We start from the raw sequence: 23,071 nt of genomic DNA, 5'->3' as shown, positions 1-23,071 counted from the left end.
GGAGAGAGACACAGCGGTAAATGGTAAGAACATAAAGAAATTGATGTAGAAAGGCTGATTTTCTATGTTATTCCCCATTTCTCAAGGACAAACTTTTATCAGTGTTATTGCTACTCACAATTCCATTTATATCTGTTCTGTATTCCACATTTACTCATGATTAAAGCCTAGGATGCACATTTTTCCCATTTACAGAACATAGGGCCATATGTATCATCAACCTGATTTGCGATTCCCAAATAGCGATTTTTAAGAAATCGCTATTTGGGAATCGCAAATAGGTATGTATGTACAAAATCGCATATTTTTTGCGATTTCTTAAAATTCCTTAATTGCGATTAGCAAATTGCGAATCGCAATTAAGGAATACTTTCCCATTCATTTCTATGGGCCAGGAGGCCCATAGGAATGAATGGGAAGTTATTCTCAATTTGCGATTCGCAATTTGCTAATTGCAAATTGAGAATAATTTCAAGGGTGTAGGGGTGTCCAAAGGACACCCTGTTGCATCCCTGAAATATGCATGGGTGCACATGTGGCGCACATACATGCCCTAAGGGCATGTATGTGCGTCACATGGCACTTTAAAAAATGCAAAAATTTGTATTTTTCAAGGAATTCGCAACTTACCACCAACTAAAAGTTGGTGGTAATTTGCGATTCCTTAAGGACATTTTGCAATTTTTTTTGCTTCATACATTGCATTTAGGGAATCGCAAAATTTGCGATTCCTTCAAGGCAATTGCAAAATAAGGAATCGCAAATTTTGCGATTCCTTGTTTTGCACCACATTTTGCTTAAGACATATCATTTAGCAAATTCGCATTCGCAAAGGCTGAAATTCTGCGAATTTCGGCCTTTGCGAATGCGAATTTGCTTGATACATATGGCCCCTAGAAGCAACCCTACTACAAGCAATGTTCATCCAGAGTCGGTGTGTCTGCTACATCCACTCTTGTCTAGACTGTTCGTTCTCGAGGCACAGCGCAGACCCCGTGAGGCTTTGGAGTCAGAGTAAAGCCGACCTCCTCAGTTAGGTCAAGGTCCGCCTCTGTCACTCCAGGCGGTGGGCGGAAGGTGAACTTCTGAAGTAAACCCGCAAAGAAGAGAAACAGCTCCATCTTGGCCAGGCTTTCACCCACACAAGCTCTCCGCCCTGCAAAATTAAACAACACCAGTTTTTGTGGAGGAAGGTAACGTTCGGGATGAAAAGAAATGCTCAGTGTGAGTATTTTAATAATGATGGCCCTAAGATGTGCTCCACCACCAAGCTAACCTTCTCTCTTCTCAGCAAAGAGTAAGACTTTTTGATGTCACAGGTATTTTGCAGATTCCACTTTCTTCTCTTCTTCTCTCCAAACCTAACACTTATGCAATTTCTGCTAAATCTCCTCAAAAGGTCAGTACATATATAGGATAACCCTACATCCCAAAGGACCTGGGAAAGAACATTATTAAACAGTAAGGGTTTCACCTCCATAACTTGTTCATTTAAAAGGTGAACGTTAACGCTAATGGCTTCTTGTGCGACAATCTTTACTGGCATCCTGCTCCCATGACCACCTCTTCACAGATTCCCTCGCTACAGCCCTCCAGAGGTGATCCTCATATCTTCATAGCCACCTGCTCGCAATTACATAATTTGTTATAGCACTTTTAATCCCATTGTAAATTGTCAGAGTGCTTTACATCACAAACAGGTATTCTACAGAGACAATGGCCCACATGCATCAAGGGGTTTTGGAGTCGCAAACGGTGCGATTCCTTAAAATGGGCCGTTTGCGATTCCAAAATCCATTTTTGGAATGCATCATACATTTTCAGAAATCGCAAAATTTTTGCGATTTCTAAAAATGTGATTGCTTTCAAGAAATCGCAAATTTGCGATTTCTTAAAAGCAATGCATGATTAGTTTTGAAATTGCGAATTCGCAATTAGGGTGTCAAATTTACCGAGTGGTTGAACCACTCGGTAAATTTGCAAAAAGTGTTAAAAAGGCAGAAAATGCATTTTTTAAACATTCATGTTACGGACACACATGTCCTTAGGACATGTGTGTGTGCAACATGATGCGAAAACAACATTTCATGGGTGCAGGGGGGGTTCATTTGAACCCCCCTCACCACCCTTGAAATGCAATCAGGATTTGCGATTTTCAAAGTGCAAATTCGCAATTCCCATTGATCCCTATGGGCCTTTTGGCCCATAGGATCAATGTGAATTGTGAATTCGCACTTTGAAAATCGCATAATATTTGCGATTTGGTAGAAATTGCGATTTCTACCGAATCGCAAATAATTTGCGAAAATATTCATGCATCCCGTTTTGCGAATTCTAAAATGCTAATCGCTATTTTTCGCACTTTAGAACTCGCAAAATCCCAGGATGATGCATGTGGGCCATAGTGAATCATATAAGTGAATACATCAATGTAAAGGAAATGTTACATAAGACAATGGTGCTACAAGGTGAAGGGGGGTCACATAGCATCCAGAATGTCAGGGATTTTGTTATGGGTACTTGGTCTGGAGAAACACTATGGGCCCCATTCACAAAGGTAAACTGAGACGAAAGTCTAACTTTACGACTTTCAGTATTCACTAAGGGCATTTACGAGTAGTAAAGTTACAATTTTGTCTCAGTTTAACTTAGGTTTTGGTCTTAAGTTTAACTGAGACCGAAAGTCTAGTCTAATTCAACTCAAGAGCATAACTTAAGTTAAAGTGAGACAAAAGTCCAACTTTACTACTCGTAAATGCCATTTGTGAATATCGAATGTTGTAAAGTTAGACTTAAGTTTACCTTTGTGAATTGGGCATAAGGTCAGGATTTAAAATGCAACCCTGTGGCTGCACTATTAAGAAGGTATTACTACCCAAAGAAACCCTTTAAACATTTTTTTAAAGATCTACCCTGTGCCTTGCAGTTTGTTTGCAGCTCTTTGATGTTGGTTCAGAACTTGATGTGTTCTGTGTTAGAAGGGTTGTAACCGATAAGCTGCAAGTAACAAAAGGATCTCTGTGACCAAAGGAGTATGACCCATCCAGCTAGGTACATAACATATAAAACTGTGATCTGCATGTTACAGTTATGCCTTGCAGCATGAGCACATAAACCCTCTACGATGCATTTTGGTGACTTAAAGCTGCACCCAGACAAAGCACCGCTGTCTAACGCAACTACAGTAATCAACAAAGTTATCTTATTTCCTGTAGTCTGTGCAGGAATAACAAAACTTGAAAAACAATAGGCAGATTTCAAGACTACAAAATTGAAAAGACTCAACATTCTTATTCCCTATTAGTCAAACGTGATGTATAATGGTCACCACTCACTAGATATTTTGTCTTTATCAGCTAGTTCGCAGGCTATGCTGACCCCAAATGTCTAGCACGTTATTCATATATAGTTAGTGATTTCACATGCATTTTACACAACTGTGGGGCAGATTTACAAGCCCCTTGCTCTACTTTTGCGTCACTTTTAACATGGGAAAAGTGACGCAAAAGTGGCGCAAGGGGCTTGTAAATTTGCCCCTGTGTGCTTCAATTACATTTTATATATTATTTTATTATTGATAAAGCGTATATGAAGTTTTCATTGTTAGGCATTCTTCTTCTACCCCCTCACCTCTCTCTTTTTGTTCTCTCCTTTCCTATTTCCTCTGTTGGTGTTTATCATTTATTTATCTTATTATTTTCCCATGCAGGTTTTGTCATATGTCTCCCTCCATTTTCCTGCCTTTTGCAATTAACTTTCAATTTACAGTTTAATATCGTATATCAGTTATTCATTTGTATATTGTTTAACATTGCATTAGTAGCTCAGTATTTTTGTTCATCTATTGTATGCTTTGTATCTCCCTCTACTTAGTAAAGAAATAAAACTTAAAAAGAAGACTACAAAATGTATATTGTAGTCTGGAACTAATGTAAAGCAGTCTATTGCCCTTGGGCTAAGTTTACTTGTCCACTTAGTAAGCTTCAAGACTGATCTTAAACTGCTCAGACCTCAGGACGGGATAGTTAACAGTGAAATAATTTGTAAGAAGAACTTCTTCATGTTTAATCTAGAAATGATCCTCCATACCTCTGCCTGTAGCTTTATTGTGTGACCAAAATTTAGCAAAGTTCTTGATTATTGACGTTTGCAAACTTCGAGCCTGAGTCACAAAGATAAACTTACACTTTTGTGTTAATAGTAAGTTTACAACTGTGTACATAAAAAGATAGGCATATTTCTTCGCCCCAACTGTGGAGCCGCCACGGTAGTAAACTATTAACTCCGTGTTTGTGAATACCAAAACAAAGGCAAATTTAATCAAATGTGTAAGCTTACCTTTATGAATCTGCCCCTTTGTCTCATGTGTAAACCGGTATATTTTTCAAAAGTGTTAGTTTGCATGTGCTTTAAAGGTGAGTGAAAACTTGCAAACCTTTTCTTTACCAGTTGCTCCGACACTTGCGAGAAAAAAGTTCAGCCAATCGCAATGGCATAGAAAAATATAAAGTATGTATACAGCTGTGCCAAAGGATTCCCAGCAACATTTCTCAAAAACAGAAATGCTTTTTGTGTAAAATAGGAATTATTTAATGTTAAACGCATTACAAAAGATGAATGTTTTTGCACATGCACTTCTTTGTAGAGCTTTGCGGCCTTCACGGCGTCTTCGTAAAATATGTAAAGGTGTAGCGGAAAAAATGTGAAGCTTCACACTCGTACTGTCCTTACCTATGGAAAATGGTATAAAGGCATCCTTCTTCACAAATCGGCCATTGGCATCGAGGAAGTGTTGGGGGTTGAACTCGTAGGGGGTCGCCCACTGGGTCTTATCGTAGAGCACAGAGATCAGCAGGGGCATCACTTCTGTTCCCTGACAAAAGAATACAATGTTAGTTGCTCGTGAAGAATCCACCTGTGGTAAGCATCATGCCCTTCTGCTGGTGCTATGGATGCTGGAACTTTACTTCCCCTGGAGACACACATCACAGTCTTCATGACCGTCTTCGAAAATGTTAAACTAGATTCAAATATCGAATTTTAACATTGGTTGGGTTGACATTCATTACACACATTTCCACTAGAACGCTAGAGGTGGATGGGTCAACAAATTAACAGAGAGCCAAGCCAGACCTGAGTCAAGGGTCTGGCTTAACTCTAAGATCTGCTTATGTGCTGATCCATGATAATGTTTGGTATGTAAATCATGCAACAAAGTCGTTTCAGATTTTTTTAAAAAGTGTACTTCTTTATCAGGCATTTGACCGTAGTACAGCATATTATATCACTGTATGGAGAGGCATTTATTAAAAGTGATAGTTTGTAAACACAAACTCAGAAAATTCTTGCACAGACTACAAAGTCATTTGTGACCTAAAAGATAAGTCAGTTGTCATGTGCATCCTATATGTGGCTTAAACATTATTATACACAAAGCAATAATCTCATTCTTGCTTCTGTTCTACATCTTTAATTCTTGGTAAATGAGGATTGAGGCTGGCAGGCTGAAGCCTCTATGAAGGCACCACTTGTTTTGGACCCGTGGGTCCAGTAGGACCTTGAGCCGAGCCAACTGTCCGGTTTGAGCGTAGCTCAAGCTTTCAGGGCTTTCTCACCTTTATAGGATGGCTACTAAGCTGTACGAGCTACAGGTTCTGGCCATACTATAGGGGATGTCATGTGGCATATTCAACGGGCTCAAATGTCCACATGTAATATCACAGAGCACAAGCAGCAGGGAAATAGTTCCTAATGAGCAAATTCACATTTTTACTTTTCAGTTTTATCTCTGTTGGTGAGAAATGTTTTGCCATGGGGAAAACCCCTCCTCTACGATTCCTTGATTTTTGATGGGGCTCCACCTGGGAAAGGGATTTACTCCGAACCCTTAGAAGGGGAGTTACTCCGACCCTGTGCTGCAGCAAATCTGTGACCCTTTTCAGGTTGAGAAAGGGTCAGATGGCAGTTTGTAAATGGCCACAAACGTATAGGTTCCCTGGCATTCACAAGCTTATAAGACTTACATCTTGCTCCTAGTGGCTGGTAGACACTGTGCCATATTTATAAAGGGAGAAATATAAAGTGTAGAAAAATGTTTCTTATAATGACCATTTGTACAGAACATTTTTCTGCACTTTTAATTTCTCCCATTTAAGAAATTGTTGTATGTTTGTGTTATACATGTGACAGTGCCACATATGGTGAAAGGTATGTCCTGTGCCACAAGTGCAAAAGACACAGTCTCTCGGCCACACATACACATATATCCTATTCATAGACACACATGCTCATACATCCCCAAAGACCACACTCTCACAGCCCTGTGATAGTGCCCCTAGTTAAACTATTTTCCGCAAACCATAGTGTCTTGCCTATGAACAGTAGGCTTAAAGTTAATGAAGCTGAGCGTGGGGTGTCTGGTAACAATGTGCGAGTTGCTCGGCCTTTAGTTGCTCAGAATTATTTTTACTGATGAGAAGTAGCTCTCACTAGAGAAAAGGTTGAAGACCCCTGCTCTAGAGTCATCTACAGCTGTTGCTATCAGTATTCTCACATCAGACACAGTAAGTAAAAATTAATGGTGTTTCATAGGAACCCTCTACATAACACTATATGTCACAGTAAGCTATTAACAATGGGGTCTTCTCACCTTCATTAACCCTGACACTGATATTGTTGGTAAATTTAGTAACATCAAATGGGGTAATAGCAATATCTGTTATTTACAGTGATATGAAACAATAGGCATGTTATGAAGCGCTATATAAAAGCAAGTAATGATGTGTATTTTATCATTATTATTATTAATATTATTATTTTTGTTATTATTATTGTTATTTATGAATCTTCAGGTCACATGGTATCTTAAACTCACCTTAGGTATGCAGTATCCTCTGAAGTGCACATCAGTGATGGTGGCACGAGATACATTCAATGGAACAATATTTGCAAATCTCTGTATTTCATGTGCCACCGCATCTGTGTAGGGCATGTTTTTCCGATCTTCAAACCTGGGCACTTGCCCTGGTTTTATAACACAAGCAATTTCTTCATGAACCTTTCCTTAAAAAAAAAAAGCATCCATTTTGTTTACATTTGTGCCATAACAAAGTATGCTTACATCCTTACAAACTTATTGAAATACTTAGCTAATTGCTTAATTTTATTTTTCGGATAAGCAAGGTCTTTAAACTAAATTGTTAATGATTGGATAACATCAGTGGCTGAATACCAATTGGCTTTGGTTTATGAAGCTTTTTTCTCAAAGAACATGGGCTTTATTCTGATCTCTATCAGGGTTTGTCCAGTGTTAATATGTGATAGGTAATTGGCGGGCGCTATGTTATACCTATCTGCTCATTAGTAGTCACCATATATGAAAAAGACAACTTCATCAATTCAGACTATATGAAAATTGTTCTGGCTTCTCCTTAAATGAGAGTTATGAAAAAAGGAGGCCTGGAAAACAGTTTTACTCTCTCTCTTTTGAAAGCTAGTTCCTCAATCCCTTGGTCTTCAAAGAGAAGAATATAACTTTAAGAGTATTGTGGTAAAAATTGCATTTGAACCTGCATTTAAGAAAATATACATAATCCAAAAGGGGACAATATGAAGTCAATAAACACATTGAAATAGAAATTACTAAGATTTACTGCTTAAATCCTCTTCTGGTATACTTGGAGATATCATTTGAAGAAATAAGAGTTTATAGATTAGAAGCTGTGTGGGAGAGATAATCCTAACTAAAATGCGTTTGGTTTATTGTGGAAGGGTTAACATTTCCGAATCATCTCTATTAAATCCCCTTACCAGTGCAGAGACAAATCTTTTGCAATAAACCATAAAAATACCAAATTAAAAACAAAATGACTGCATATAATTCCAAGATAAAATGCTTGCAGACCACCTTCTAATGTGAAGCAATATAGTTGCTCATTATCTTTTAAGACGATATGTACAACATAAAGGAAGCTTTTATATTAAAATAGAACACTCTTGAAAATGAATACCTATAAAGAAACAAGATTTGCAAAACGAACGAAAAAAAACATGACCCAACACAAAAACAAGCAGACATTACAAACAAGAAAACATATGCAACCTGATACAGTAAAAAGGGAGGGAGACTCATGGGAAAACCAAACAAGCCCTGTAAACTGTGAAGATAGAAACTGCCCAAAAAGCATAGGAAAATATAAAATGCCATTTGTATTTCAAGAAGGAGAAATAGAAAGTGGATCTAAGGGAAAATCATGCATGCACCAAGAGGATGAAATTAAGTTTCCAGAAAAATGAGCAGTATATAGGAAAGAAAAAGAGGGAAGAGAGAACATTCATCAAAATAAGGTATGGCGGAACAGAAGGTGAAATTGGAGATATGGAGAAGGGGAAACGGAAGCAAATTAAAAAGATCAAAAGCATAGAGAAGGGTCCCTTCAGATTTTGAAAGAGATGGCAAAAAACACAAAAATATGCAAAGCAAATAAATATAGCACAAAGGGAGAGGCTCACAAAAGATCAAGGTCAAGGTGGGACCACATGGTTGAATGGCTCAAATTTTGACTACAATATAGTCAACATTTTAGATGTCATAATTTAAGCATATGGATACATGATTTACAGATATTTGTGTAGTACACTATGCCTTATTTCAGGAGTAAATAGCTTATCACCTGCTAATGTACCTCAGAATGCATTAGCCGGGCATTAGCATTATATTTTTTGACTGATCTTCTACATATTTTTAGCATCTGTAAAATATGCTGAGTATGGAGACATTTTTATTAATTATAAACAATTGTGGTCTTTGCTGAATTTACTCTTTTAGGAAATGTTTTATTTTTTAAACTTGCAGGCTCCATTCCACGTATACATATTATAATTGGCAGTAGTTATTACATTAACTCAGTCTTTGAAAGGTCAGACAGGCATGTTGAACACAAAGAATTTAAAGGATTTAAAGCCAAGGAGGTTTGCATTGGAACATTGGGTAGACAGCTCTGTGCGCCTGATATGAAGAGTAGTCCTGGGATAGATTTTAATTACGCCGGAGTATTTGGAGTAATTTCAGTAATTCTATGTTACTCTTGTGATGCATAATTACTGAGAATTACGTAATTATTCCCACTTGCATAATTAAGAGTAATGTTGGGGGGGGGGGGAATTTGCACAGGAACAATGAATTTAGTAAGTAAGTGCAGTTGCTCGCCCTGCTGTTCAGGTTCCTTTGCATTTAGGGCTGTTTGCACTCTTAGGTTCATTCTGAATGCGAGGGTGTATTTTGCACTACGAAAATAGCCGGGTTACGTTTGTCGCATAATTCCACGTAATCTTGCTATGATTCTAGTAGTCAGCAGTGGAAGAGCAACACAGGCAATTACGTGGCGTTTGTGGCAAATTTTGACTTTGAGCTTGGTAGAATAATATGAGCAGCCAGTACAATAGCAGCTTTAACTCTTGCCATTGTGTTGTTTATGCTATTTTTGTTGCTATTTTTGACAGCAAAATGCGTCCTTGTGACAAAAAACAATGTGAGACCACATTTTCACTAAAATGTATTGCTAAATGACAGATTTGCATTTCGGGTATTTACACGTATTGTCGCTAAATACAAAAAATTTGTAAATATGCAAAAGCAAAATATGTGCACACCCCTAGTAAAAATCAATTATGGATAGCTCAATTTTAACATTTAAACTGTCTGAGATCTCCTTGCCTTCCATTGGCTGTTACATCTGTTTGACAATTAGGGCAAATTCTATCCACGAATATCAGATGGTTGTCTTGTCATAAAATGATGGAAGGCTATAACAATGTAAAACATAAAAGTAGAAATCAAACTAATCGTGATTCTTCAACTGTCTTCACTACAATTTGTTAATATTTTGCAAAACTGAAATATGATTTCAAGTGCTAAAAACAGTCACAAACATAATTTTCTCCCATCTTTCCAACTTGCTCCCTTCAAGATATGAGCACAAACTCTACTCACTCCTATGTCTGCATAGGCAGTCATGACCAGCTCAGATGTAAAGGTAATTACAAATGGAAAATGATGCTCTAAGGATAAATCACATATTCAAATGGAATAATATACTATTTCACACACCAAATAGCCAGTACAAATGTTTTGCTTCCAACTGTTTTTGCACGTAGAATTGCCACAAGGTTCTAAAGGACCCACACAGAGTGACTCTAAATAACTCTAAGCTGTAGTAGAACATTGAAAACAATGGAGTGCTCTCGGCTTCCAATGGCCGGTAGAAACCCATCATCAACATTCCAATGTTTGTTCACAACTACAGCTGTGAACAAAAGCCTAATGGAGCCCGAGCGGATTTCAACCCTCTCGAGCTTTGTGAGGCCTTTGTTTTACAAATTAGAACATTCCGCCCTCTAGAGGTGGAATGTTCTAATATCCTTAGATCCTTAGATCCCTCCTTAGCGGGCTTTACTTTACTGCTCCTTTGTTAAAGGCCCTCACCTCAGCTCAGGTATTTAACGCTGACGTGGACCTTTAATGGCTGATAGAGCCCACTATGGTGAGCTCTAAGGCTATAAGAAATCCTATCTATGCAGCCACAATATGCTATGCTACAAAAGTGTTCTTGTAACTCCCAGTGCAGTTCCGGCTATCATTGTACTGGCCTGAAAGTTTGGCAGGAGAGTGTCATATGTTAACTACCAATGTACACAACATGTTGGCTAAAGTACAAACAGCCACTCCCAGCTGGTCAAATGTCTATGTAGGTTATGTGATTGTGAATTAAGAATAGATTCCTCACTGTCAAATAGGTCTGAGATAACCTTTGTGTCACACCGGATTCTCGTTCCACACTGGTCTCTCCCAAATGATCTTTCTTTGGTAAGTAACCATTTGTAGAAAAGTGTTGGCTACAAACATCATTTTTAAGGGCTTGAGGATTTTGGTCAAAAGGTCTAAATCTGAAATTAGTTTTAAATATCTAATTTGCTTAAAACATAATCAGATGTATGCATTTTATATTGTATTCTGTATACAGTGATTGATAGCTTATTTGTATCCCTGAGAGGGAGGAAGCTAATTAGATATGTAGATGGGACTTCTAGCCTAAGCTTTATATGATTTTTTTAAAGGGACCATATACAATTGAGGAATTAAGTGGAACAAAGTGCCATAGGTCTTGACTGAATACCAAATCTAAGGTATGAACCAACAGTTTGCCTTCTGCCATTTATCCTTGCCTGGACACCAAGGCTTCATGAACCAGTATGAGGTTGGAAATGGAATGGAAGAGTGAATATCCTATCAATAATTCAGCAAGAAATTGTAAAGTTGCATTGTGCCATATTGCAATGTCAGTTGGACTTGGGTCCGACCGAAACCGCTGCGGACTGGAACCGCCCAACCATTCTTCAATTGTAGCTTGTTGGGTGGGCGGAAAAAGCTTGCAGCACAAACTACATTTGTAAAATGGATGTTTTAAAAACATCCCTGCCCCTTGTGGCAGACACCATGCGGTGCCTGCCACATGGTGCAGGGATGTTTAGAGGACACCACAGGTACCCCCCCAGGCCCCATAGCGGAGGGCCTGGGGGTGGAAGAGGCCCTGCTAGGGACCCCCAATGTCACTTTCCGACAGGCTTTCCATGTCGGAAAGGCTGTGGGAAAGTGACATCATAATCCCGATGGCGGAGTGAGGCTGGCTGGGATTATAATGCTTTCTAACGCACCCCGTCGGAAGCACATTGAAATCCCCCCATGGGTTTCCCTCTGACTGCCGGTATCGTATAACGGCAGTTGGAGGGAAACCTACGATGTCGAGCAGAAAGCTTCCAACAAGCTGTCGTATGGCTTTCCGCCCGGCATCGTAATCAGGCCCATTATAGTGTAATAGGTGCTCACTGTCCACACTGGCCCTTGCTTTTTGAGGACGGCCTCTGCTATGTGGTTTGGAATGGTCAAACTCCTGCAACCCAGTGGTGACCAACTCCAACAAAAAGTGGTCGGGTGGGTGAGTAGGTGTGGGGGGAGCACTGGAGGGGGAGCTTGGGGGGTAATAATAAAAAAAACTTACCTGAAGCTGAAACTGAACCTCAGTGTTCCGCTGCTTCTTGGTCCCAGTAGACACTGGGACAGCATAAGAGACTCTCTGTGTAATCCCTGCGCTGCTCTCATGCTATTACCAAAAGCATGAGAGCAGGGCAGGGATTGGCATGAACAGGCGAGTGTACTGCTCGCTCAGGCACAGGGAGTCTGTGTTGTTTCTCCAACCCGACATTGCAATACAGTTGGTTTGGAGAAACCTACCTGTGCATGTTTTTTTTAGCCAGCCTAAAACAGCCTACCAAACAGACATGCGCACTTACAAGTGTGCATACACTTCATTCCTCCTCCCTCCTATGGCCCAGCCCCACACCTCCCTACACATGCTGGCTCAGCCAGCAACTAAGAAATAAAGAAATAATAAAATGTTGTTTTATTTTTCAGCTGCTGGCTCTGAGCCAATGGGGTGATGCTCCTTCACCATTGCAAAGGAGCTGCTTCTGATGCAGCTAAGAGACAAGTTTGACAGGACTTATGTATCACCTTAATCTTTAGAAAATGGGTGTAGGACATATAGGGTCGACCATGGATTTTTGTGGAGTGCCTACCAATTCAAACACAAGGAGATGATGGAGGGAGCACTGAAACGTTTCAGAGTCCATCATCCTTCTTTAGCTCACTTGGCCACCCCAGTTCAGATCCAGCTATATGCAAATCAGTCTTGGCCTTATGCTTCATGGGAACAGTCTAGCCTTAACTACCAAGCCAGGTCTTCCCTGGACCGGAAACAAGCATCCTGGGACATGTTTCAGGGCAACACCCCTTATCAGCCAGGCTAGCTTGAATCTAGTGGCAAAGTGAGCTAGGGACCCATGTCTGGGCATACCCTGCCAACTTAGGACGAACAATACAAACACAAGGAGATGATGGACAGAGCACTGAAATGTTTCAGACGTTCTTCCTCACAGACCTGTGTTGAATCCATCATCGTTATTTAGATCACTTCTCCACCCCAGTACACATGTGTTCTTTACTTTACAAATCATTTCTGGACCTACGGACCAAGTTTGGAAAAAGAGAAGACAGAACAATCCATGCTTTGCCTTAGTGAGAAAATATCACTGGAATTGTGGGTAATTATTATTATTATTTATTATTTATAAATTTATAGAGCGCCTGGTGACACGGAGGCATCCCCGCGCTATAGAGCTGCGATATCCAAGAGGAGGGGGGACCGGAAGACTATTTGGGGAATAAAAAAGTTTTTAGTTTTTTCCGGAAGAGGGCGTGGCAGGGTTCCAGACGCAAGTGGCGAGGCAGTGCGTTCCAGCCTGAGGAGGCTTTGACCGAGAAGCGACGGCCACCGGTCCGAGCCTTCTTAAATTTAGGGACGATGGCCAAATGCTCGTCGTCCGAGCGCAGTGACCTTGGGGCTTTGTAAGGGGCGACAAGGTCTTTCAGGGCGGCCGGGCCGGCACCATTAATGAGTTTGTGACTGGTGCACATTGCTTTAAACTCAACTCGCTGGCGGACAGGGAGCCAGTGCAGGGCCTTGAGGGCTGATTTGGCAGAGGCTCTAGGGGGAGGTCCATTATGAGCCTTGCCACGGCGTTTTGTGCCCGTGGGAGTTTGGCTAAGGTAAACTCCGGTGCACCGAGGTAGACGGCGTTGCTATAGTCAAGTCTGGCTAGGATGAGCCCTTGAACCAGCAGTTTCCTGGAGAGCGGAGGTAGGAGAGGGAGAATTTTGCGGGTTGACCGCAGGAGGCCAAAGCATGTTCCAGCGGTCTTGGTTGCCTGGGTCTTCATGGTGAGGCTTGGTTCCAGCCAAACGCCTAGCGTTTTGACTTCTGTCTTTGGAGTGGGTATCTCACCAAAGGTGTCCGGCCACACCGAGGTGGGGATTGATGACCATTTGTTGCCCAGGAGCATAATTTCAGTTTTAGCACCGTTCAATTTTAGGGAGGATTCGCACATCCAGGAGTAGATGTCCTGGAGGCAGTTCCGCAGGCTGTCTGGATGTTTGTCCAGCTGGGAGAGGGAGACGACAAGTTGGGTGTCGTCAGCGTAGTTGACAATTTTGATCCCATAGGGGGTCACGACGTCTTCCAGGGGGGCCATGTAAACATTAAACAGGGTGGGACTAAGCGAGGACCCCTGCGGGACTCCACATGTGAGTGGAAGGGGGTCTGAGCGAGAGTTGCCGTCCCACACCTGAAATGAACGGCCTGATAGGAAGGAGTTAATCCAGGCGTGTGCTGAGCCCACAATTCCTGCCCTGGCCAGGCGATGTAGAAGGACACGGTGATCCACCGTATCAAAGGCGGCACTGAGGTCCAGGAGGATCACCGCCACTGATCCTCCTGAATCCAGAATGCGCCTCAATGACGGAGAGGAGGGCTGTGTCCGTGCCCTGGCCGGGCCGAAAGCCGGTTTGAGATGGGCGCAGGATTTTGTTGGTCTCAAGGAATTGGGAGAGTTGGGAATTAACTAGTTTCTCCGCCATCTTGCTGATGCAGGGAAGGAGTGATATGGGTCTATAGTTAGACATGTCGTCAGGATTCAGATGGGGTTTTTTTAGCAGGGCTTTAACAACCGCATTTTTCCAGTTGGGCGGCACTGTGCCTTGGCGTAAGGAGATGTTAATGAGATCCCTGATGGTAGTGGCTATGCTGGGGGCGGCAGCTTTTAATAATCTGGCCGGGGCCGGGTCAAGAGGTGAGCCGCTTTTCATTTTGGCTAACGTGGAGGAGACCTCAATGAGGGAGGTTGCTCTAAAGGAGGACAGCCGCGGGCTGTTAGTACAGACCTCAGTATCAGTGGAGTTGTGGGGGGTGATGATGGGGAGAGAGACCAGTATTCGCGAGATTTTAGAGTCGAAGAAGGAGGCAAGGTCATTACTTCTGTCTGGGGGGGCATGGGAAACGGTGGGTGCCGATGGAATGTTGAGGAGTTCTTTGACAATCAGGTACGCTTCTTTTGTGGAATTGATGGCGTTTTGTATTCTGTTGTCATAGAATCCTGCCTTGGCAAGTTTGAGAGCTGATTTGTAGCGTCTTACTGCACTATTGTAGAGGTCTTTGTTACTGTGGAGCCAGTCCTTTCTCCACTGCCTCTCGGCCTTTTTGCACTCTTTGCGTAGGTCCCTGAGGTCAGGAGTATACCAGGGGGCCTGGCCCTTTATCCTGTTTTTGATCTCCCGATTTTTTATGGGGATAATATTATCGAGAGTGGAGGATATCCAGTCTCTGACTTGGGAGTCGGCGGTGGAGGGGTCCTCAGAAAGACTGGGGGTCGAAGCGTCCAGGGCTGTGGACCAATCCTCCACCGAGAGTCTGGCCCACGCTCTGTCTCTGGTGAAGGTGGGGGGTTTTTGAGGCCTTTTGAAAGCTCCAGGGAGATGGGTCGTGACTAGAAAGTGGTCCGTCCACGGGAGGGGTTGGGAATTGATGAAAAGGAGGGAGGGGATGTTGGAAAACACCGGGTCCAGAAGGTGCCCTTTCGTGTGTGTTGGATCAGAGTTGGCGAGAAGCAGACCCAAGGCCGCTAGATCGTCAATAAAGTCGGTTGCCCCAGTGTCAAGGGGATCCTCGAGATGGATGTTTAGGTCGCCTGTTATAAGGAAGTTGGGTGTCAGGTGTGCCGCGGAGGAGACGGTTTCCAGGAGGGCGGCTGTGAAGGGGCCAGAGTGGCCGGGCGGCCGATACACCAGGAGGCCTGACAGGGAGTTAGTCGAAGACAGCTGAATCGTGAAGAGGCAGCTCTCAGAGTCTTGAATCGCGCAGTCTTTGGATCGACAGGTAAAGTGGTCCCTGTGGATAATGGCTAATCCACCTCCTCTACCTAGGGGGCGAGGTTGAGACATGATTAGGAAGCCCGGGGGGAGAGCTAGGACAATGTCAGCGTTGGAATGCTCCGTAATCCAGGTTTCTGTGAGGACAAGTATGTCCAGATTAAGGTCAACAATGAGATGGTTGATAAGCAGGGCATGTTTAGGAAGTGATCTGCAGTTAAGAGTAGAGATTTTAAGGACAGGGGGAGGGACCGGGGGTTTCGGAAGGGAGAGATTGCCTGGTTTGCATTTATCACAGCGGCGAAAAGGGACAGTAGGGTCGTGTAGTGCCAGACAGGAGCTGTTTTTAGTGGGTCTAAGGCTGAGAAGCTCTCTACGGGAGTAGCTTACCTTGGAGGCGGCTGGGATAGGCATAGAGTCTGGCCCTAGGCCCGGTCGTGCGCGGACGGGCGCAGACGGGCGCAGACGGGCTTGCCTTAGGCGCGCCTTCGGCGCGCAGACGGCGCTCCCGCTGCGCTCGTCCGCTGCGCTGGTATGGCCGGCACATTTATATTGGGTATAAAGGGCGTGGCCTCGCAGTGGGCGTGGCTCCGCGTGGTGACCGCGCTGGCGGTGAGGGCGTTTCCCCTGTATCAGCGGTGGGCTCGCTGTGTCTGGAGGGTCTGGGAGGGCTGCCTTAGCGCTAACAAGCCGGCGCTGTAGTGCAGGTGAGCTTCGTTCGCTTTTTTTAAAAACACAGAATTCAATAAGTGACAGTTTTAAAATCAATTACTCGAATATGAGCGTGCAGTCCTCCGGCTTCCGCCTCAGAGGATAAACAAAGAAGAGTGATTTGTTGCGCTGTCTGACAGCGTTTAAGTATAGTTTCCTGGTGGGCGTGGCCTCGCAGTGGGCGTGGCTCCGCGTGGTGACCGCGCTGGCGGTGAGGGCGTTTCCCCTGTATCAGCGGTGGGCTCGCTGTGTCAGGAGGGTCTGGGAGGGCTGCCTTAGCGCTAACAAGCCGGCGCTGTAGTGCAGGTGAGCTTCGTTCGCTTTTTTTAAAAACACAGAATTCAATAAGTGACAGTTTTAAAATCAATTACTCGAATATGAGCGTGCAGTCCTCCGGCTTCCGCCTCAGAGGATAAACAAAGAAGAGTGATTCGTTGCGCTGTCTGACAGCGTTTAAGTATAGTTTCCTGGTGGGCGTGGCCTCGCAGTGGGCGTGGCTCCGCGTGGTGACCGCGCTGGCGGTGAGGGCGTTTCCCCTGTATCAGCGGTGGGCTCGCTGTGTCAGGAGGGTCTGGGAGGGCTGCCTTAGCGCTAACAAGCCGGCGCTGTAGTGCAGGTGAGCTTCGTTCGCTTTTTTTAAAAACACAGAATTCAATAAGTGACAGTTTTAAAATCAATTACTCGAATATGAGCGTGCAGTCCTCCGGCTTCCGCCTCAGAGGATAAACAAAGCTCCCCTTAATTATCTGCCTGATAGGACAGCTCCCAAAAATGCTGAAGACAATTTCCTGAAGGACTCTGCTGGCTGAGTCTAATGAAAGGCCCTGTACCCCTGTGTCTAGCCTGCCTTCAAAGCTGAGATGTCCCTAAACAAAGGGCACACAATGCCCACTGGAAGAATTGGCAGGTGACTAGAGAAGAACTACAAGTACTTTAGGAGCTGTTGACCAGATCATGGGGTTGTTGGAATGAGCCCTGAAGATCTGTTAACATGCCAAAGACCCAATTCACTCCAACCTCTTGCATACTTGGCTTAGCCACATTTGGTTTCTAGGTCTTACTGCCATTTTTATAATAGACTTAGGGGCTTATTTAGAGTTTGGTGGAGCGGGTAGCTTTGCAACCCCAAACTTTGGTAGTTTCTTTTAGATAATCAAAAACATTGCTGTGTGGGCACATAGGCCATGGTGCTCATACAGCAAAGATACAGTGTCTTCAGCAGATCTGCACTGGAGCTACTGCTGCTGAAGGTACAGAGATCTTAGCCTGACAGGTAGCAATCTCTAAAGTTGGTGGACTATAGTCTGCCAGGCCAGCGGGCACATCCCTCTTCTGGCCCGCAGCACGCCAAAGCCAGCAGAAGCCCTTTAGTCATTTTCCAGCAATTGCACTGTTACAATTCCTTAGTCTTAAATAATTTCCAATTGGGCATTATGTAACTGTCAGTTTGTTTTACTGTCTCTTTAGGCTTTAGTTGAGTTTTGTCATTTAGTAGCATTGTGCTTGTTAAATTTGTATTTTTGTATTTCTACTTCATTTTTAAAATGTTTGTTTTACATTTCTCGAATAGCATTGTTTTTTGGTTGGATTGTTAAACATTTCTCTGAAGGTTGCCTGGGTACTCAGGCCAGGATCCCATAGGTGAAACAAAGATACTATCAGATAAAACCTGTTGCGAGTAGTGTTGGGAACCGGTTACAGCTTACATCACATCTCTGACTTTGCCCGTTGTCTGGATTATCTATATACCTTAGCATCCTGGTAGACATTAACTGCACATTGAAAGCAGCTACAATTATGACTGATTTCCACAAAATGTGATGGCAATTTGTTAAGTAGCTACCAAAAACTGAGCTCATTTTCAGCTTCACATATGTGCAGAATTCTGTTAGTGGAGAAAAGATTTAAAAAAAACAAATAGCAACCAGGCTGATGTATTCAGAATCAGTACTACTCTAAAGCATTGAATAGACTTTTAACATTCAGTTCTTACTTTGTATCTCTGGATATTTCATCATTAATAGAAGACCCCAACGAAGAGTTGTGGACGTTGTTTCTGTGCCTGCTGCAAATAGGTCCAGTGTGGAATACAGTAAGTTCTTATCATGAAAATGGGTGCTAGAATTTTTAGATTCCTGCAAAATAAAATGCTTAAATGCTCAAGTGTATAAGTGGCCCAATGAATTCATGTATCATGTAAAATATTAAAATTCTTGTCAAGGGATTTTAAAACTTCTGAGAGAAAGAATGAGACTGCATAAGTACATTATAGTGCATATTACTTCTGCAAATGTCTTTCACTGCACCACTATAACTGGGGAAATGCCTGTGCCTATTTGCTTCTCTGCTCTGGATTATTCTGCCTCAGAAGCTCTCTGCCCCAACTTCCTGCCCTCCTGTTTATACTTCACTCTGACATTTTAAGCTGAGCTCCAACAGAAGCCGGGAACTGAGGGGTCATTATTGCACAAGACACGCTTTTTCAGGGCCCCGCACTCGATCAAGCATATATAGATTTTAAAGATTTTAAAGCAAAGTGGCCCTATTTAATAATAACTAGACAGTTAATATGGCTAATACCACTATAAGGTGCAAAATGCTGAATCTGTTGTGTTTTTCTTTCCCGACAAACATTTTTTAAACTATGAAACAGGTCCCTCTCCTATGAGAGGCCCTTCCTCATTTTCTTGACACGGCCCCACAAAAACGTCCCACAAGCCTCCTCACTGGGCCCCCTCTCCAGCTTCTACCCGGTTGAAGGTCCCATCTGCTTTACAATATACCTTATGAGCATTATCTCTAACAAAGGGATACAATGGCAAAATACATTTGAGGTGTCATGATAATCTCCCACAACCACCTGGTCAGGGGCATCCTTCACACACAAACCAAGGACCTCTTAAGAAAGTGTCCTTGTTTCATCAATGAGCCAAAATCAAGACCTAGGAGGAATAGTTGGTGTGAGGTTTGCAGTCTCCACAGCTTCACAGTGCTAAGCTAAGGTATCAACTGAGAGAAACTACAGCAGAAGAAAAATAGTAATCTCAACTATTTAGGCAGGTGAACCACCACATCTTCAACATTTGTTTGACATGTTTCGACTCACACCTTCTAGCCATTGGCAATTGATTCCAGACCTGCTCACCTACTGCATGCGTAAATGCAGTATTTCCTTTGGATCTCCAAGAGATGGGTAGAGGAAGTTGGACGTTGGCTTGATGGAACCGATCTACAAGACTGCTTTTGAAGAAATGTTGTCTATGAAGTAGAACCCTCGAAATGGGGAATAGTTAAACAGACATATAACTACCATGTGGAATTCTGCAAGGTATTCCCTATCCCGAGGGGGTTAAAAAACACATTTACCAGCAGCTCTGTGCAGTGACTCCCATGCACGGCAGAGTTGAAGGCAGAGGGGTTTTGGTGTTGGAAATGGAAGAAAGGTTTGGTTGGGGGAGCATTGTGTGATTTTCCTTGCCGGAGAAAATCTTTGTCAAGGACTGTGGAACGAGTCTTGGATGATGGTGCAGCCAAAGACTGATGTGTTTCTACCTGCTGGAATTTCTAGGTGGTACAATCGGATCCAGTGTTACTGAACCAAGGAAAACTGGGTGTGGGAACAATGGGTCAGTCATGACCAGGCATAGAGGAATTCCATACGGTAATTCTGCTACACCTATGTGCTTCATTGAAGGATAACAGGTTTCCTAAAGTATACATTAAGCCTAAAATGAATTTCTTATGCCTGACGCCAGTTACAATGCTCCTATTTTGAAGATTTATGTAATTTGTGTCAAAATTGAAGCACAAAAACAGATTTTAAATGTAAATAAAGCTTTGTGATATGTAATATTGAATGGCTGCTGGGACTCTCTTCGTACCTGTGTAACGGACCTTTGGCCTCCCGCTGGATTTCTAGTGCTGTCTGTCGTGGTCCCGCACAGCGCCTCGCCGGACCCGCTTCGCGGGTCCCGCAGCGCTTTGGAGTGTGGAATCTAAGGACTGCTGTCTGTGTGGAGCACCCTGTGAGGAGCGCGGGGCAGGCAAGTGTGTCGGCGGGGCTGCGAGTAACATAGGCAGGGACTCCAGTGTCCAGGAGTTCCTGCGCACCCAATCAGCAACACCTGGGCTGCTCTCCCCGCTTGGCATGCCCCCCCGCCCACGGAACTAAAACGACCACTGCCCATAGCGTCTTGGGACTCTCTTCGTACCTGTGAAACGGACCTTTGGCCTCCCGCTGGATTTCTAGTGCTGTCTGTCGTGGTCCCGCACAGCGCCTCGCCGGACCCGCTTTGCGGGTCCCGCAGCGCTTTGGAGTGTGGAATCTAAGGACTGCTGTCTGTGTGGAGCACCCTGAGAGGAGCGCGGGGCAGGCAAGTGTGTCGGCGGGGCTGCGAGTAACATAGGCAGGGATTCCAGTGTCCAGGAGTCCCTGCGCGCCCAATCAGCAACACCTGGGCTGCTCTCCCCGCTGGCCACGCCCCCCGCCCACGGAACTAAAACGACCACTGCCCATAGCCTCCTGGGACTCTCTTCGTATCTGTGAAACGGACCTTTGGCCTCCCGCTGGATTTCTAGTGCTGTCTGTCGTGGTCCCGCACAGCGCCTCACCGGACCCGCTTCGCGGGTCCCGCAGCGCTTTGGAGTGTGGAATCTAAGGACTGCTGTCTGTGTGGAGCACCCTGAGAGGAGCACGGGGCAGGCAAGTGTGTCGGCGGGGCTGCGAGTAACATAGGCAGGGACTCCAGTGTCCAGGAGTCCCTGCGCGCCCAATCAGCAATACCTGGGCTGCTCTCCCCGCTGGCCACGCCCCCCGCCCAATAGCCTTAGAGCCCATTGTTATAGTGTTAAAAGCGATTAGTGCCACCGCTTCGCGGGAGCGCGCCGGGAGAAGCCCGGGACAAGGGCGGGACCGTCTTAGGCCGTCCTAGGCCGGAGTAGGCTGGGCTGGGCCTACTCTCTTGGTTTTGTCTCCTGGCTTCTGGTCCAATTAACTGATATAGTGCCCCATAGTCTTTATTAAACCCTAGACGCCATGCCGTCCCCGGCAAGGGAAAGCACCCCCATGAAGCAGGGAGGACTTAAAAATAAGACATTAGAGAATTACTTCCCTCGGGCTGTGGGGGACGGGGACAAGGAGAGCACTCCTAACCGACTCAGGGCTGAGCAGAGACGCTCTATAGACAACCTGAAAAATAGACCTCTTGGAGAATATCCCACCACGCCTAGTGAAGAGTTGACCCCAATAGCTTGCTGAGGGATCGTACAAAAACCCCCCTAGCGTCACCCACGAGCTCAACCCCAGTGAGCAGCATAAGCCCAAGCAGGGTGACTATTGATCTAATTTCTCAACCTCCCCCAGCCCCGAAACCTAGGAAAGCTAAACCTAAGCCAGCTGCAGCACAAGGAGTATTTGGCCCCCCCCCAAACAAACGCAGGAGGAAGACGAGGTGTGCCCAAGGGAAAAATAAACCCAAAACCCCTCATTCCGAGTTTGGGAAGTCATCTAAACCTCCCATACCGACTGTGACAACAGTGGATGATTCACATCCTAAACCTGCTGCACAGGACGGTTTGGCCCCCGTTTTGATTAAAGATATAGCAAATAATATTGCTAATGCCCCCCTCTCTGTCGCCCCGCTAGGTAACTTGGAATTTCTGCTCAGGTCACTATTGTTACCAATTAGTGAAAGCATTAAAAAGGTGGAAATTAGACTAACCATCCTGGAGGCTACACTAAGTAGCATGAAAATCCCGGTCAACTCTCAAGGAAGGCCCCCTGAGCTCATCGCCACTCCAACAGCCCTTAAACAGCCCCCAAAAAGCGGTATGAGTTTAGCCCTGACACAGGTTGCGACTGCGGCTGCCCCACCACAACCCCAGAGGAATAACCCTGCTCCAACGAAGTCATCTAATTCCATCGGGCCTACCCCCCCTGTAGATTCTGTTCCTCCAGCACAGCCTTCAGATAGTGCCGCACTAACACCACTAATGAAGCTTCCCCCCAGGCCACGCAGACCTAACTTACCACCAGAGGCAAATGACTTTACTGTAGTCATGGCGGGCGTTCCCCCGCTAGAGGTGGGTGAAGCTGAGGATTTTTGTGCCCTAAAAAGCAGGGTAATTAAGTGGCTAAACTTGAATAGACCCTTACCAGTACATTTAAATAACGAAATTATAATGGTCAGAAGGGTCCCATGGGTGGGGAGAACACGCAAATCCATTATAGGGGATTGCATATTGGTGAGCTTCAGGGACGCTGGAACTGTCTCTCACATATGCCAGGGAAAGAACAGATCGCAGGTGTCAACCATTCAAACCCTTCATGTGTCTTTCTTCTTTCCCCCTATCCCTGCCCGTGCACATACGCTTCGAACCTATGACAACTGGGAAAGGGTTGGTCGGAGGGGAGATCGTCACGAATTTAACCCCAGGCCAGCATTCAGCCGCCCAGAGCCACCCCTTCACACATTTAACCGGTTTCATTGTCTGGATGGCCTAGAGGGGGTAGATTGACAAATGGATAATGGTGCTCGGGGAGAA

General features: G+C 44.3%; 1 protein-coding gene across 1 annotated transcript in view; it reads right to left on the bottom strand.

The window, feature by feature from the left end:
- Positions 1-852: 852 nt before the first annotated feature.
- LOC147684725 (cytochrome P450 2K1-like) overlaps positions 853-23,071 on the bottom strand; it is a 73,046-nt gene continuing 50,827 nt past the window's right edge. The window contains exons 6-9 of the mRNA XM_086942386.1: positions 18,522-18,663; positions 6,875-7,062; positions 4,732-4,873; positions 853-1,156 (exon numbers count right to left, since the gene is read on the bottom strand). Coding sequence (XP_086798512.1) covers positions 960-1,156; positions 4,732-4,873; positions 6,875-7,062; positions 18,522-18,663 — 669 coding nt within the window. The 3' untranslated portion in view covers positions 853-959. The remainder of the gene's footprint in view (positions 1,157-4,731; positions 4,874-6,874; positions 7,063-18,521; positions 18,664-23,071) is intronic.

This window comes from Lissotriton vulgaris, chromosome 10 (genome assembly GCF_964263255.1).
Source record: "Lissotriton vulgaris chromosome 10, aLisVul1.2, whole genome shotgun sequence".
In the NCBI taxonomy this organism is placed as follows: domain Eukaryota; kingdom Metazoa; phylum Chordata; class Amphibia; order Caudata; family Salamandridae; genus Lissotriton; species Lissotriton vulgaris.
Note: the sequence above shows the minus strand (reverse complement) of the source record. Positions and strands in the feature narration are given on the sequence as shown.